General features: G+C 32.7%; 1 protein-coding gene across 1 annotated transcript; it reads left to right on the forward strand.

Annotated features, from left to right (window-relative positions):
• The first annotated feature begins 6,996 nt into the window (after positions 1-6,996).
• LOC145558035 (uncharacterized) lies at positions 6,997-12,780 on the forward strand. Its single transcript, XM_081619188.1, has 9 exons — positions 6,997-7,767; positions 8,530-8,765; positions 9,263-9,373; positions 10,985-11,054; positions 11,149-11,297; positions 11,446-11,649; positions 12,339-12,440; positions 12,547-12,603; positions 12,685-12,780. The coding sequence occupies exons 1-9, from the start codon at positions 7,710-7,712 to the stop codon at positions 12,778-12,780; spliced, it is 1,083 nt and encodes a 360-aa protein (XP_081475314.1). The 5' UTR covers positions 6,997-7,709.
• The last annotated feature ends 656 nt before the right edge of the window (positions 12,781-13,436 follow it).

Raw genomic sequence — 13,436 nt, forward strand, 5'->3', positions numbered from 1 at the left:
AAATGCTTAAAAAGGCTCAAACAAGTGCAAATAAGGGGAGAATCCTTTGAGAAAAAGGATGGAAAAGTGGCATAAATGCCACTCATCAACCTCTTCCTCCACCTCCTCCAACAGAAATTGATCCGGACGTAGTACCAATTAAGGGTGAACTAGATCCTCTTGAGAGGAAACGTGTCCCTAATACATCCTTGTCAAATTTGTCAATATCTTCACCTAAGCCCCTTCTATTAGTCTTGCCTCATTTGCGCTACTCATCGGATCAAGGTAGTTGTAAATCTCAGTTTTTGGAGGGAGTAGGACGAGAGAGAGAGAGAAAGAGGGGTGAGAAAGTGATTGATTATACATTAAAAATATCCACTTTAAAAACTTTATTATTAACATTAGTTTATTTAACCCATTTTAAACGATTGATTATACATTAAACATTATTATTATTAGGCAAAAGCTAATGAATGCCCCAGGGGCATTGGATAAGCTAGCTAAAAGTAGAAAGATTAAACTAAAATTAACATTAATTACACCGATCGACGCGTGATTTTGTCATGCTTTCCCAAATTAATACCACTTGAGAGAGAGAGCAAGAGAGAGAGGGAGATCACTTATGAAAGATCATTTGAGAGAGACCCCTTAAGAAAGATTACTTAACAAAAAGAGACACCATAAGAAAAATTACTTAAGAAAATTTAGATAAATTAGCTTAAGAAAAATAGCTACGAAGTACTAGAGAGAGAGATAGAGAGAGACCATGCATTTAAGAAAATTTAGGCCAATTCAATTAGGAAAATGCAATTAGCTTAGGCAAAAGGCTTACTAAAATGTTACAGAGAGATACCACTTAAGAAGGATTGCTTAACAATTTAGAGTTCTATTAAATTTTACTCTCCATTGTAAATTTTGAAGGGGCTTCCATCAGATTTCACTAGTGGAAAGCCCCAATCGTTTGTTTCTTTTAAGTTTCTTTTAATTCTTAGGTTATAATAATGTCTCCCTCAAAAGAAAGAGTTTATCTCCTTTGAAAAACAAGGTTTTTTCAAATTCTCCTTCGAAAGAAAAGGTTTTTCGAACTCCTTTAAAAGACAAGGTGTTATTTACGTTTGATAGGGTCTCCAGTTTTATGGGGCTACGATTGATTATTGCTCGAATTCGGGTTACAAAATTATCACAAGAAATTTTTTCCTCACAAAATATTGAAGCATCGACGGATCCACTCAAAAGTTGTATGAGACAACGAATCGAGAATATGTCGAATTGTTATATCTATGTATTTGGATTCTTAGCACTTCTCCAATTAATTCTTGTTTGATTTTGTTAAATCTGTTTTCATTATCGTTATTTATCAATTGTAGATGTCGTATGACTTTAATCAATGAAATTTAGTGTCCTTTTGGACTTCTTTCAAAAAATAAAAAAGAGAATTTAGAGTTATTAACTTAAAAAACTCAGAGCTTAGCTTAGGAGAGACGGAGAGATAAAGTACTTAAGAAATAACACTTAAAGAAATTCAGGGCAATTAAGCTTAAGAGAGAGAGATAGTACTAAAGAAAGATCACTTAAGAAAATCAGGTTTATTATCTTGAAGGGGGAAGAGCACTTAAATTTCACTTAAGAAAATTAGGGCAATTAGCTAAGAAGAAAGAGATCAGAGAGAGACCACTTAAGAAGATCACTTAAGAAAGTTAGAGAAATTAGCGTAGGAAACACAAAATAAGTTTACAAAAAACGCTTACTAAATTGCGAGAGATCAAGAGAGACCGCATAAGAAAGATCACTTTAAAAAATTATGACAATTAGCTTAAGAGAGAGAAAGGAGAAACCACTTAAGAAAATCGGGTCAATTGGCTTTAGAGAAAGAGACCAATTAAAAAAGATCACATAAAAAACACGTCAATTAACTTTGGGCAATTAGCACTTAAGAAAGATCACTTAAGAAAATCATGACAATTAGCTTAAGAGAGAAAGCACTTAAGAAATATCACATAGAAAATTTGGGCAATTAGCTTAGAAGAAAGAGAGAGAGAGACCACTTAAGAAAGTTAGGGAAATTAGTTTAGGAAAATAAAACAAGTTTACGAAAAACACCTACTAAATTGCGAGAGAAAAAGACAGGCCACATAAGAAAGATCACTTAAGAAGATCGTTACAATTAGCTTAAGAGTGAGAAGGATAAACCACTTAAGAAAGATCACTTAGGAATTCGGGTCGATTGGCTTTAGAGAAAGAGACTAATTAAAAAAAATACATAAAAAAAATCACATTAATTAGCTTTGAAGAAAGTGAAAGAGACCACTTAAGAAATATCAGTTAAGATAATGAGGGCAATTAGCTTAGGAAAACACATTTAGCTTAGGAAAAGGCTTACTAAAATGCTTTAGAGAGAGAGAGAGAGGGAGAGAGAGAGAGAAGGAAGGAAGGAAAAGAGAGATTAGAGAGAGAGAGGCAACTTAAGAAAATTAGGGCAATTAGGAAAAACAGAATTAGCTTAAGAAGAAACTTACTAAAATGAGAGAGAGAGAGAGAGAGAGAGAGAGAGAGAGAGGGGGAGAAAGGCCACTTATGAAAATTAGGGCAATCAATTAGGAAAACACAATTAGCTTAAGAAGAGACTTACTAAAATGCTATAGAGAGAGTAAGAAAGAGGGAGGGGAAGAAAGAGAAGGAGGGAGAGAGAAATATCACTAAACATTGAAAATCGAGCAATTAGCTTAGGAAAAGGCTTACTAAAATGTTGGACCACTTAAGCTAATTTCGTTTTGTTAAGCTAATTTATGAAGAAAGATCACTAGAGAGAGAGATCACTTACGAAAGATCACTTGAGAGGGAGATAGAGAGAGAGAGAGAGAGAGAGAGAGAGAGAGAGAGAGAGAGAGAGAGAGATCACATACAAAAGATCACTTGTGAGAGAGAGAAAGACCACTAAAGAAAGATCATTTGAGAGAGACTACTTTAAAAAGATCACTTAACAAAAAAAGGGAGACTACTTAAAAAAATCAGTTAAGAAAATAAGAGAAATTAACTTTAGAAGAGTTACTGAAATGTTAAAAAGAGAGAGAGACCACTTTAAAAAGATCATTTAAGAATAAAAATCACTCAAGAAAAAGAAAATTGCTCAAGAAGAAAGATCACTTAAGAAAAATCACTTAAAAAGAAAAGTCACTTAAGAAAATCAAGAGACCACTTAAGAAAATCTAGGCAATTAGCTTAGGAGATAAATTAAGGAAATTAGCTTAAGAAAGGGAGAGAAAGAAAGAGTGAATGAGAGAGACCACTTAAGAAATACCACCTAAGAAAATTAGGGCAATTAACTTAGGAAAAAGGCTTACTAAAATGCGAGAGAAAAAGAGAGACAACACAAGAAAGATCACTTAAGAAAATCATGGCAATCATCTTAAGAGAGAAAAAGAGTAAGAGGTCACTTAAGAAAAATCACTTATGAAAATAGGATCAATTGGATTTGGAGAGATGAAAGACTAATTAAGAAAGATCACATAAAAAAAAATAAAAAAAAATCAAGGCAATTAGCTTAGAATAAAGAAAGAAATATCACTTAAGAAAATCTATGCAATTAGCTTAGGAAAACACAATTAGCTTAGGAAAAGGCTTACGCTAAAATGCAAGAAAGAGGGAAAGAGTGAGAGAGACCACTAAAGAAAGATAACTTAAGAAAATCGGGCCAATCAGCTTAGAAAAACACAAATAGCTTAGAGAGAGATAGATAGATAGATAGATAGAGAGAGAGAGAGAGAGAGAGAGAGAGAGAGAGAGAGAAATAAAGAGAAAGAGAAAGAGAAAGAGAGAGAGAGAGAGACCACTTAAGAAAGATCAATTGAGAGAAACCAATTAAAAAAGATCATTTAACAAAAATAGAGATGCCAATTAAGAAAGATCACTTAAGAAAATAAGAGAAATTAGCTTAGGAAAAAAGAGTTACTAAATCTTAGAGAGATAGAGAGAGCGATAAGGAGAGCACTTAATAAAGATCACTTAAGAAGAAATACGACCACTCAAGAAAAAAGAAAGATCACTAAAAAAAAAAAGATCAATTAAGAAGAAAGAACAATTAAGAAGAAAGATCACTTAAGAAGAAAGGTAACTTAAGAAAAGAAAGATCCCCTAAGAAAATCAATAGACTACTTAAGAAAGATCACTTAAGGCAAGGCAATTAGCTTAAATTAGGGAAAAAGTGAGAAAGAGACCACTAAAGAAAGATCACTTAAGAAAAAAGATCATTTAAGAAAATCGGGGAAATTATCTTAGGAAGAAGAGAGAGAGAGAGACCACTTACCAAATTTCACTTAAGAAAAATCAGGGCAATCAAATTAGGAGAGTGAGAGAGATCACTTAAGAAGGCTCACTTAAAAAATCAAGGCAATTAGCTTAGGAGAAAGATAGAGAGACTACTTATGAAAGATCGCTAAAGAAAGTCGGGGCAATTAGCTAAGGAAAAAGGCTTAACAAAATGCATGCGAAATAGAGAGAGAGAGAGAGAGAGAGAGAGAGGGGGGGCTGGGGGGGGGGTGAGAGAGAGAGAGGCCACTTTAAAAATCACTTAAGAAAATCATGGAAAAAGCTTAGGAGAGAGAGAGACCACTTAAGAAAGATTATTTAAGAAACTCAAGTCAATTAGTTAATGAGAGAGAGATAGATAGATAGATAGATAGATAGATGGAGAGAGAGAGAGAGAGAGAGAGAGAGAGAGATGGCACTTATGAAAGATCACTTAAGAAACTTAGGGAAATTAGCTTTAGAGGAAGAAAGATCACTTAAGGGAAATACGACAATTAGCTTAGGAAAATAGAGGGTACACAACAACAATGACAAGTGATAAACGGATAAGGGGAAGCTAACATGAATTGACTTTATAATATCAACAAAACCATTAAAAAAAATTGGATATAAATTTAATTAATTAATACTTTTAATATCAGCAAAACCACAAAAAAAAAAAAAAAAAAAAAAAAAAAAAAAAAAAAAAAAATTATTCATACTAATATATTTTTTAAAGAAGTTATATATTTCCCAAGACATATTACTATTTTCCAATTATATTTTTTAAAGTTGTATATTTTATAAAGTAAAATATAGCAATAATAAAAAACAAAATAACAATAACTACAGTGATTAATAGCATACATGTACTTACGCTACATAATATCCACACCCGATTTTACCATATTGGGCTATCAACACCTACATCAATGCATCATCCTTCTCATCATCTTCAGAACCAACCTTTCTAGGCTTATTCCATGAAAACATTCTTGTCAAAATTATCAATATCTTCACCTAAGCCCCTACTATCAATCTAACCTCATTTACACTATTCATCATATGAAAGAAATTGAAAATCTCACTCCTTCCAAGTTGAAGAATTTGGTTTCCCCTAAGAGTCCTGTTTCTCATTGTCCTTTCCAAACTTGGTCCCTTCAGAAACCCCAACCAGATGAGTTTCTAGACTGCTTAGACTTATCGAAACCCCATGGATCAGCACTTAGTGCAAACTTCTTTAGAGTTGAATCACTTAACTGTCCCCATGAAAACTAAGACTTTCCCTCTCCTTTTTTAGCATCTCAGTTACTCAGGCCGTCTTCTACAGAGGCCCTATCCAATATACAGTCACCAGCATTTTCAGCAGTACTCTTTGGTTGTCCACAAAAGGATTTTGCATAGTTCTCTTTCTTCTGAAAGTCCGAACTTCCGCATCCACCAGCTCCACTTTCTTTCTTTCTTAATTACAATTTTCAATTAGAGTATATTTACATTGTCATACATTCAAAATCAATATAGAAATAGGTAAAAAAACAAAAAAAAAAAAAAAAAAAAAAAAAAAAAAAAAAGAAAGAAAAACACTCTACACCGATTAATAGCATACACAGACTTACGTTCCAAAATATCCACACCCGATAATATCATTTTGGCGCGCGATTGCTCGACTAGTTAAATAAAAAGTAAAAAGGATGGAGCTCTTATTTTTCTCTCTCCCTCTGATATGTTCTGTTCCTCATAATTCACCACTAACACTAACACTAACACTAACCAGGGTAGTGTAGTGTAGGGTTGGGTTGGGTTTCGAACTTCGGCGGTCAACCAGGGTGGGCTTGTCGAGGGACGGCGGGAAGCGGTGGCGTGGCGCGGTGCTGTGCGGAGTCTTTAATTCGATCGAAAATAATATCAGGTCAATCAATCTTAGGAACATTCACTTTTGATTTGATTGCATCATGTTATGTTTTGTATTTTTTTTTTTTTTTTCCCTTTTTTAGTTAGACATTTAGAAATTAGGGTTTCCATGAATGAAAATAAGAAAAACAGGTTCATCCTTCATATTTTCCAAATTCATATAATTTATTATTATATATAATCATATTGTTGCTTTGTTGATGAATTTATTTCGACTAACAAAACTGATTCATATAATCATATTGAAGATTAATTTCGAATTCGACTTTGTTTGTTTGCCTGTATGTTTTGCTAGGTCTAGTTTGCTACTCTCCAGAGTTCCTTAACACAACTTAATTATCATCCATAGCTGAAAGTAGTATCCTACAAACTTTATTGTTGTCGCTTTGTTGATAAATTTCGACTAACTGATTCATATTATTGCTTGATAAAGTGTTTATTTTCTGATATTTGGGAGTTTTTATGACATGGGTATGAATGATATTGTGTTTTTTGATCTGGATCTTGTTTATTTTCTGATATTTGGTAGTTTTCATGACGTGGGTATGAATTATTCTATGTTTTTTGATTTGAGTCATGTTTATCCTTGAATTTTGGGAGTTTTTATGGTTTAGCTATGAATTTATTTGTGATTTTTTGTTTGGGCATGCCCCTGCCAGTTCTTTCTCCTCCAAGTTGTCACTGCTGCTCTATTCAACCAGTCCGTTTCAACCTTTACTGCTGCCAAGGTACATTACTTGTATCCTTGTTTGATTGTATTGTATGATATTGAGCTGATATTGTTTGGTACTTTGTCTAACTATCCGTGTTTAATACACTTTTGCGGTTCATCTGTTAAACTTGTTAATCTGGCTATGGCTGTGTTTTTCTGGTGTCACTCTTATTGCAATACCGCAAACGGAGTCCTTTTATATCTGTTGGTGATGATTTATACTCCCTAGTTTCTGATTTTTGGTAGATTGTTTTACTTATATCTTCTCTGTTTAATTTAATGAGTTTAGATTTACATAATTGGATAGATCTCTACCTGTATTTTTTTTGGTTTGGGGTTTAAGGTTGTTGAATCTATTGGTTTTACGTAATATATGAGTGTAAATGAGAAGTGCAATAGAATTAAGTCTTACATTGCAATGGCGCATATGGTGTCCCTTTTATCAGAGTGTCAATGAGAAGTGCAATAGAATAGTTTGTTTTATTTTTTATTATATCTTCTCTATAATTGAATGAGTTTAGATTTACATAATTAGGGAAATCTCTACACATGTTTTGTTTGGATTTGATTAGTTTGAATTATCTTTTTATTTTTTGTGGCAAATGTAAACTATAGAGGTTTGTATTTGTTGTTTAGTGTTTGGTTATTTCGAATCTGCTGGCTTGTTAAGAAATTAGAGGATTCTACATGCATTTTTGAAGGGCAACAAGTATATTCGTGGAAGGCGAGAAGTTTGAAAGTGAGAGAACAGTGTTTTAACATTGTACTGATATTTTTTTTTGCTAACATAATTTGTTTTAATTGGTTTTTCTAGAATTAAAAGATGAAGGGAGAAGATGTTGCCTTCTCTACTTCCATTAGCACTTGGCCATCATTTGGAGGTATCTTTTGTTCTTTGTGTATCAACGTTGGATGCCTGTCACTTTAATTATATTCGAATTCATGTTCTTAGAGAACATTCAATAATAACTGCAATAAGAGGAAATATTTTTTTGTTTTGTTTTGTTTTTGTTTTTCTCTCAAATGTGTGTGCTCTGAATTTTTTTTCTGAAATCTGGAATTTTGAAACATCATTGTTGTATTTGATATGTCAGAGCATGAAAAGATGGCCATATATGACTCTGTGTATTCTTGTCCAACATGTACGCGTGCCTATCTTCTGTATTCTGATTTGAAATCTTATTTTCATTTCTCATTCTCTTTCTCTGTTTGCTTTGTCTTTCTAATTTATTAACAGAAAAAATGTGTGGTTGTTGAGGGGATGTTTTAGCTTATTTGTATTGTTAATAATATTATATCGTGTTTAATCGTAGATGTTGACTGATTTTCTTCTAATAAGCTAATGTATATGTGAAGATTATGATGAGAAGGTTGTGGGTCTTTTTTTTTTTTTTTTTTTTTTTTTGAAGTGGCATAAGTGCTCGCTGTGGTGGTGTGGTCACTTTAGGAAATGTTTCAGTTTTTTCGTAGTTTCTCTACACAGCTAACTGCTTCCAACTTTACGTTGTCTTACTATATTGACATTTCTATTCTGAGCTGAACTGATTGTATCTTTTCATCCTTATCCATTTTTCTCTCTCTTGCTGATGAAATTTTAGTCTATCTTTTCAAATTTGTTTATATATTGTTACCTGAATTTGCAGGGTCATCAGGGCAATTGGATGTTAAGACTCATCCACTCCCATCCTTAAAAGATCTCCCTCTGCCAAAGAATTGCAATTTTTTCCAACTGGATGCATTTCTTGGTACCAGGGTGAAAACACAGATTAAGGTTAACAGTTTTGAGTGCACTTCTTGTTTACACAAGATTCTAAGCACTTATGTCACCGAAAAGTTGAAACAGCGTATTACTGACATTTGTGTTGACATTATGCCAAAGGTAATTACTTGATGTGGTTCAAAGTGACTATAATTAGCTCATGTGGTATTTGGATTATATCATTTTTTCCTTATCATATATTAGGTAATTTTTAGTTTTTTATTCACTTTCCTGTGGTGCCATATGTATAAGTGTGTTGTTGCTTATCTTTTATCAAACATTACGTTTGTTGCTTTTGCTTGAGATTGCTTAAGGTTTTCTAGTTAAACCAAACTATTTGGATTGAGATTTTTAAATTCTTATAAAGCTTTGAGATTCACTTGTTTTTCCTTCATTATTCTATTAATTCTATCATTCGACATTCTCACCAATTCACAAACAAAATTAATTTTTGTTCCTGTGCCCTAATCTGACTCTCACATAACATATTGAACAAACTTGCTGCCACTTGAATTACTTTCATTGTGATACAGTAAGAATTACGTATCATTACTATTATCTCCTTTTGCCTTTTTGTTATTTTTTTATAACATTAAATATTAATATGTTTAATATAGGATATGCCCAAGAGGTGTGATGCTGTCATTGATGTGGGCTATGCTGATATGTTGCTTAAAATTTCTGACAAATCTAATTCGAAGCTTACAATTTCTGGACATTTTGAGAAGGTTTGTTTTTCGGCATGTTCACAATATAATATATTATTGCTTTATTTTGCTTTTAGAAATTATAAGTTTTGGTTACATCTTAATAATCCCAAGTTTAGAGATAGTCTTCTCATATTGATCACAACTCATAGATCGCCAAAAGGTTATATACGCACATGTCATGATTTTGGAGAGAAGTTTGATGATGATAGGCAACAATCTTCTTCCCCTCCCCTTTTTTCCCTTCTGGACTATCTAAGCCATTTTATTGCCACCATCCCAACTGGCTGTTCCATTGCTACTAGCAAAATATACTTCCTCCATTTTTTTTTATTTGCATCGTTTTCCTTTTTAGGAAGTTACAAATTACTTGCATCATTTTTCTTGGCAATTAATTCTCTCTACTTCTCTCCTATCACATGGGTACCATTATTTCTTTCTCTCTATCTCTATCCTCTCCTTAATTCTTGCAATGCAACTATAAAAAAATGGAGGAAGTATGTATATATAATGGGGCATCAAAATGCTGCCTAATCTTTAATGGGATTAAAACGGAGTTTTGCTTTATTTTAACTCTAATATGAACTAGAGACATAATAATACATGATTTTCAACAATATAGAAATTTAAATAAAAATTGTCTAACACTAATTAGCAGTGCCCTACTTCCTTAATGTTGCTGCCAGACTTTTTGAAAAGCAAAGAAAACATAAGTGAAATGGGCACTATGTTCCTACTTAAACCCCTTCCTTTTCCTTTAAATGGTAGTGTTTCCTCTCCCTAAAATCATCTCAACTAACAGCATTATGATCTACAATTCCACATCACGACCCATGATTCTTTTGGACTTAAAACAATGTATTTATTTAAGCTCAGTTTGATTTTCATGATTATGGAAGTGAGAAACAATGAAACAAAATTTCATTACCATTGGGTTGTTTTGTTGAGGTTGTATTGGAGAAGGTGGGTTGATGAAAATTTTATCTTTATTGAATTGAAGGTTGTTATCATGCTTGGGCAATAAGACAACAATCTTCAAGGCTGAAGATGTGAGGGTGTTGGATAGGGTAGGCATTCATGGATGTTGTGGTCAGGTTGCACGTGTCATCATTGCAGTGGGTTTTGAATGTTGATTTTGTTTGATGGGTGAGGTTAAGGAGGAAAGAGGAAATTAAAGATGGCAAGAATGCATTTAAACTTGGGACTGATAATTTAGAAATAATGAACATATGGTATTAAGATGGGAAACACCCCAACTTGGGATTTATGATGCCAATTTTTTCTATCTTAGAAAATTTTATACTTCCTCCGTAACGAAATACATTTTACACTTTAATAAAATATGTCTCATATATATTATGAAAGTGTAACATGTATTTTATTACGGAGGAAGTATAAGGTTTTAGAAAAATTTCTCTTATCTATTTTATTATTAATTTTATAGTTATTTTTTTTCTTTAACATTTATGTTCTCTTTGCATCTTCTTTTTAGCCCTCTTCATAGTACCTTCTCAAACTTTTTTCTGGTTTTTTTTGGTTTGCCATGCTTTCTCTTGTCCTATCCTTTACTTTCACTTTTTGTTCTACTTTCAACCTCATTCTTCTCAAACTTTGTTTTTGTTGTTGTGGCAGGTGAAGAAATCTTTAAAGCTTCAAGGAATGTTCATTTACCTTACAGTGAATGCTATAAGTGATATTATAGGTATGAAGTACTTTAATGTCAACTTTATTCCTTTTGATATGTTATTAATACATATATTACTAAGATATCGTTTTCTAATTCATTGTTTTCATAGTTCATCTTTTCAAATGTTTTGATCTTGGATGGAAGCTGAGTATAAATGGCCCAATGAAAGATTTTAATGATGAATCCAAAACAGTTTCAATCATTGTTGTGGAGAGATGTCCTTTCCAAAAGGAAGAGATATGTCTAGTTGGTTTCAAGGTATTTTGAATCATGAGTTTTATCTAATTTATTTAAAGCTTGCTAGATTTTTTTGTTTTTGTTTATATGCTTCTACCTTTTATTCTAATGTGTTTTTCATGCTTTAATTAATGATTCTTGTTTTGCACTTCATATGTTTTACGTTTAGGAAGAGACAGATCTTATAGCTGGGGTGAAACAAACGATCGCTGACCGTCAGCAGTCAATTTCAAAGGTATCCGGATCCTTGGATGAGATTGAGAATCTTAAAGAAAGGCCTCTTTATCAGGTTGCTACAGAACATCATCATGTAACAGTGGTACAAAGACAGATTGGTCATCTTGAAAAATTTGATATCATTGTAGTACCAGAGGTGAGGATGAGGATTATCTATGTCTAATCTCTTTATTCAATATTATAAAATTGAGATTGTTGCACCTTGCATGACACATGTCTCAATTAACTTATTATACGGGTTACCATAGATTGCCTACATGTTAGGGACCATTTTAAGCGGATAAAGTATAAAGGTCGGTTTATATAAAATGAAAAATTAAACTCAGACTGTTTTGAGAAGATGAGTAAAAGGTGGAATTATTATCATAATTTTTTCCCGATAACAACAACATGATATGTAGTGACAGCAAGGCAAGGCAGAGAAACACAAGTGATACATATTGTAAAAAAGGGCTACATTCAAAGATGAAATTAAAAATAGAATTTTTAGTCAGGATGCACCTTTTATGTCCACTTTTTTCTGAAAATGCCTTTTATGTCATTTTTTTTGCAAAAAGTACCTTTAATGACCATGTTGTTTAAAAAAACTCACCTTTATCAACAAAGTTGTGTTTTTTGAACAATAAAGTATGCAAACATTGTTACCTTTATCTTTCAATTTTATCTTAGTTGAAAGTATATTATTAGCTGCTTTTGTGTTATATGGCTTATAAAGTTTTGACCTACGTATTATAAGTTATTAATATTGTACTAAATTATCACTATTGGTTTTGTTTTGGAAACCAAATTCTAATTATGACGCTTAACTTGTAAATACTTATTCAGGAATACCAACACAAAATTATAGAGGACTACTTAGTTAAAGAAGCTAATCATCGCTGTTTTAGGCTTCTTTTTGAGATCGTGGATGCATCAGTTGATAACATTGTTATATTAAGTGTCTTGAAATTTTTTTTAATCGAATTTTTCATCTTAATTTTTACATCATATCTTCTGTTCTCTTACATGTAATAATCTTTTTGTTCTCTTACAGGTAATGTCCTGGGGAGACAATTTTCGATTTGGTTTAGATGGCTCTGACACAACTGTTGTAAGTTGTGTTCAAAATTTCATTTTAAAATTGTATTTTTTTAAGTTATCAGATTAACTAAAATTGGTGTTGCACAATCAGGAGACTTTAAAGGATACTTTGGGGAAGACATTAGGTTTTTCAGCTGGAGTGAAATGTAATATGTATGTGCCATGTGTATTAGCATTTATAATTTGACATATCATAATCTTATCATTATCATTATGATTATGATGATTATTATGATTATGATTATGATCATGATCATAATTATTCTACACCATCATCTAACATATTGTATTTTGTAATTGAAATATGAAATAGGGTACATGATTGGACTTTGGAATTTTCTTCAAGACTGGAGAAGGCCTCTTATCTACCTACAAATGCATTGCCCGAGCCTACGGTAATTAAACCTAGGGAACTTTCTAATGGTGTACCTGTTATTTAACGAATTCTCAATGGTGTATCTAAATTTTTTTAAATCTCAAAAATATATCTAAACTAGTGTTTGCTTAAAACTGTTAAATATTAACCTTAACCACCTCTCTTCTCTCTCCATCGCCAATCACCACCCTAGCACCACCAGCTATCACCTAAACCACTAGCTGCCATCGCATACACCCCAGAACTAATCGGTCAACACACAACCGCCTTCCACCTCCACTATCCCAATCCCTGTCTCCTTTGAACTCCCCACGTAAACCACCAAAAAAGATCCCTTAATTGTTCGAAAGTGGGTGGGGGTGGATGGAAGGAGGTGGCTGGTATGGCTCGAAAAGGGGTAGTGTTTCATGGGTGGTTTGGGGTTTTGTGGGTAATGTCGGTTTGTGGTGGGTGGTTTCGGTGGGTTT

This window comes from Chenopodium album, chromosome 9 (genome assembly GCF_948465745.1).
Source record: "Chenopodium album chromosome 9, dcCheAlbu1.1, whole genome shotgun sequence".
Classification (NCBI taxonomy): domain Eukaryota; kingdom Viridiplantae; phylum Streptophyta; class Magnoliopsida; order Caryophyllales; family Amaranthaceae; genus Chenopodium; species Chenopodium album.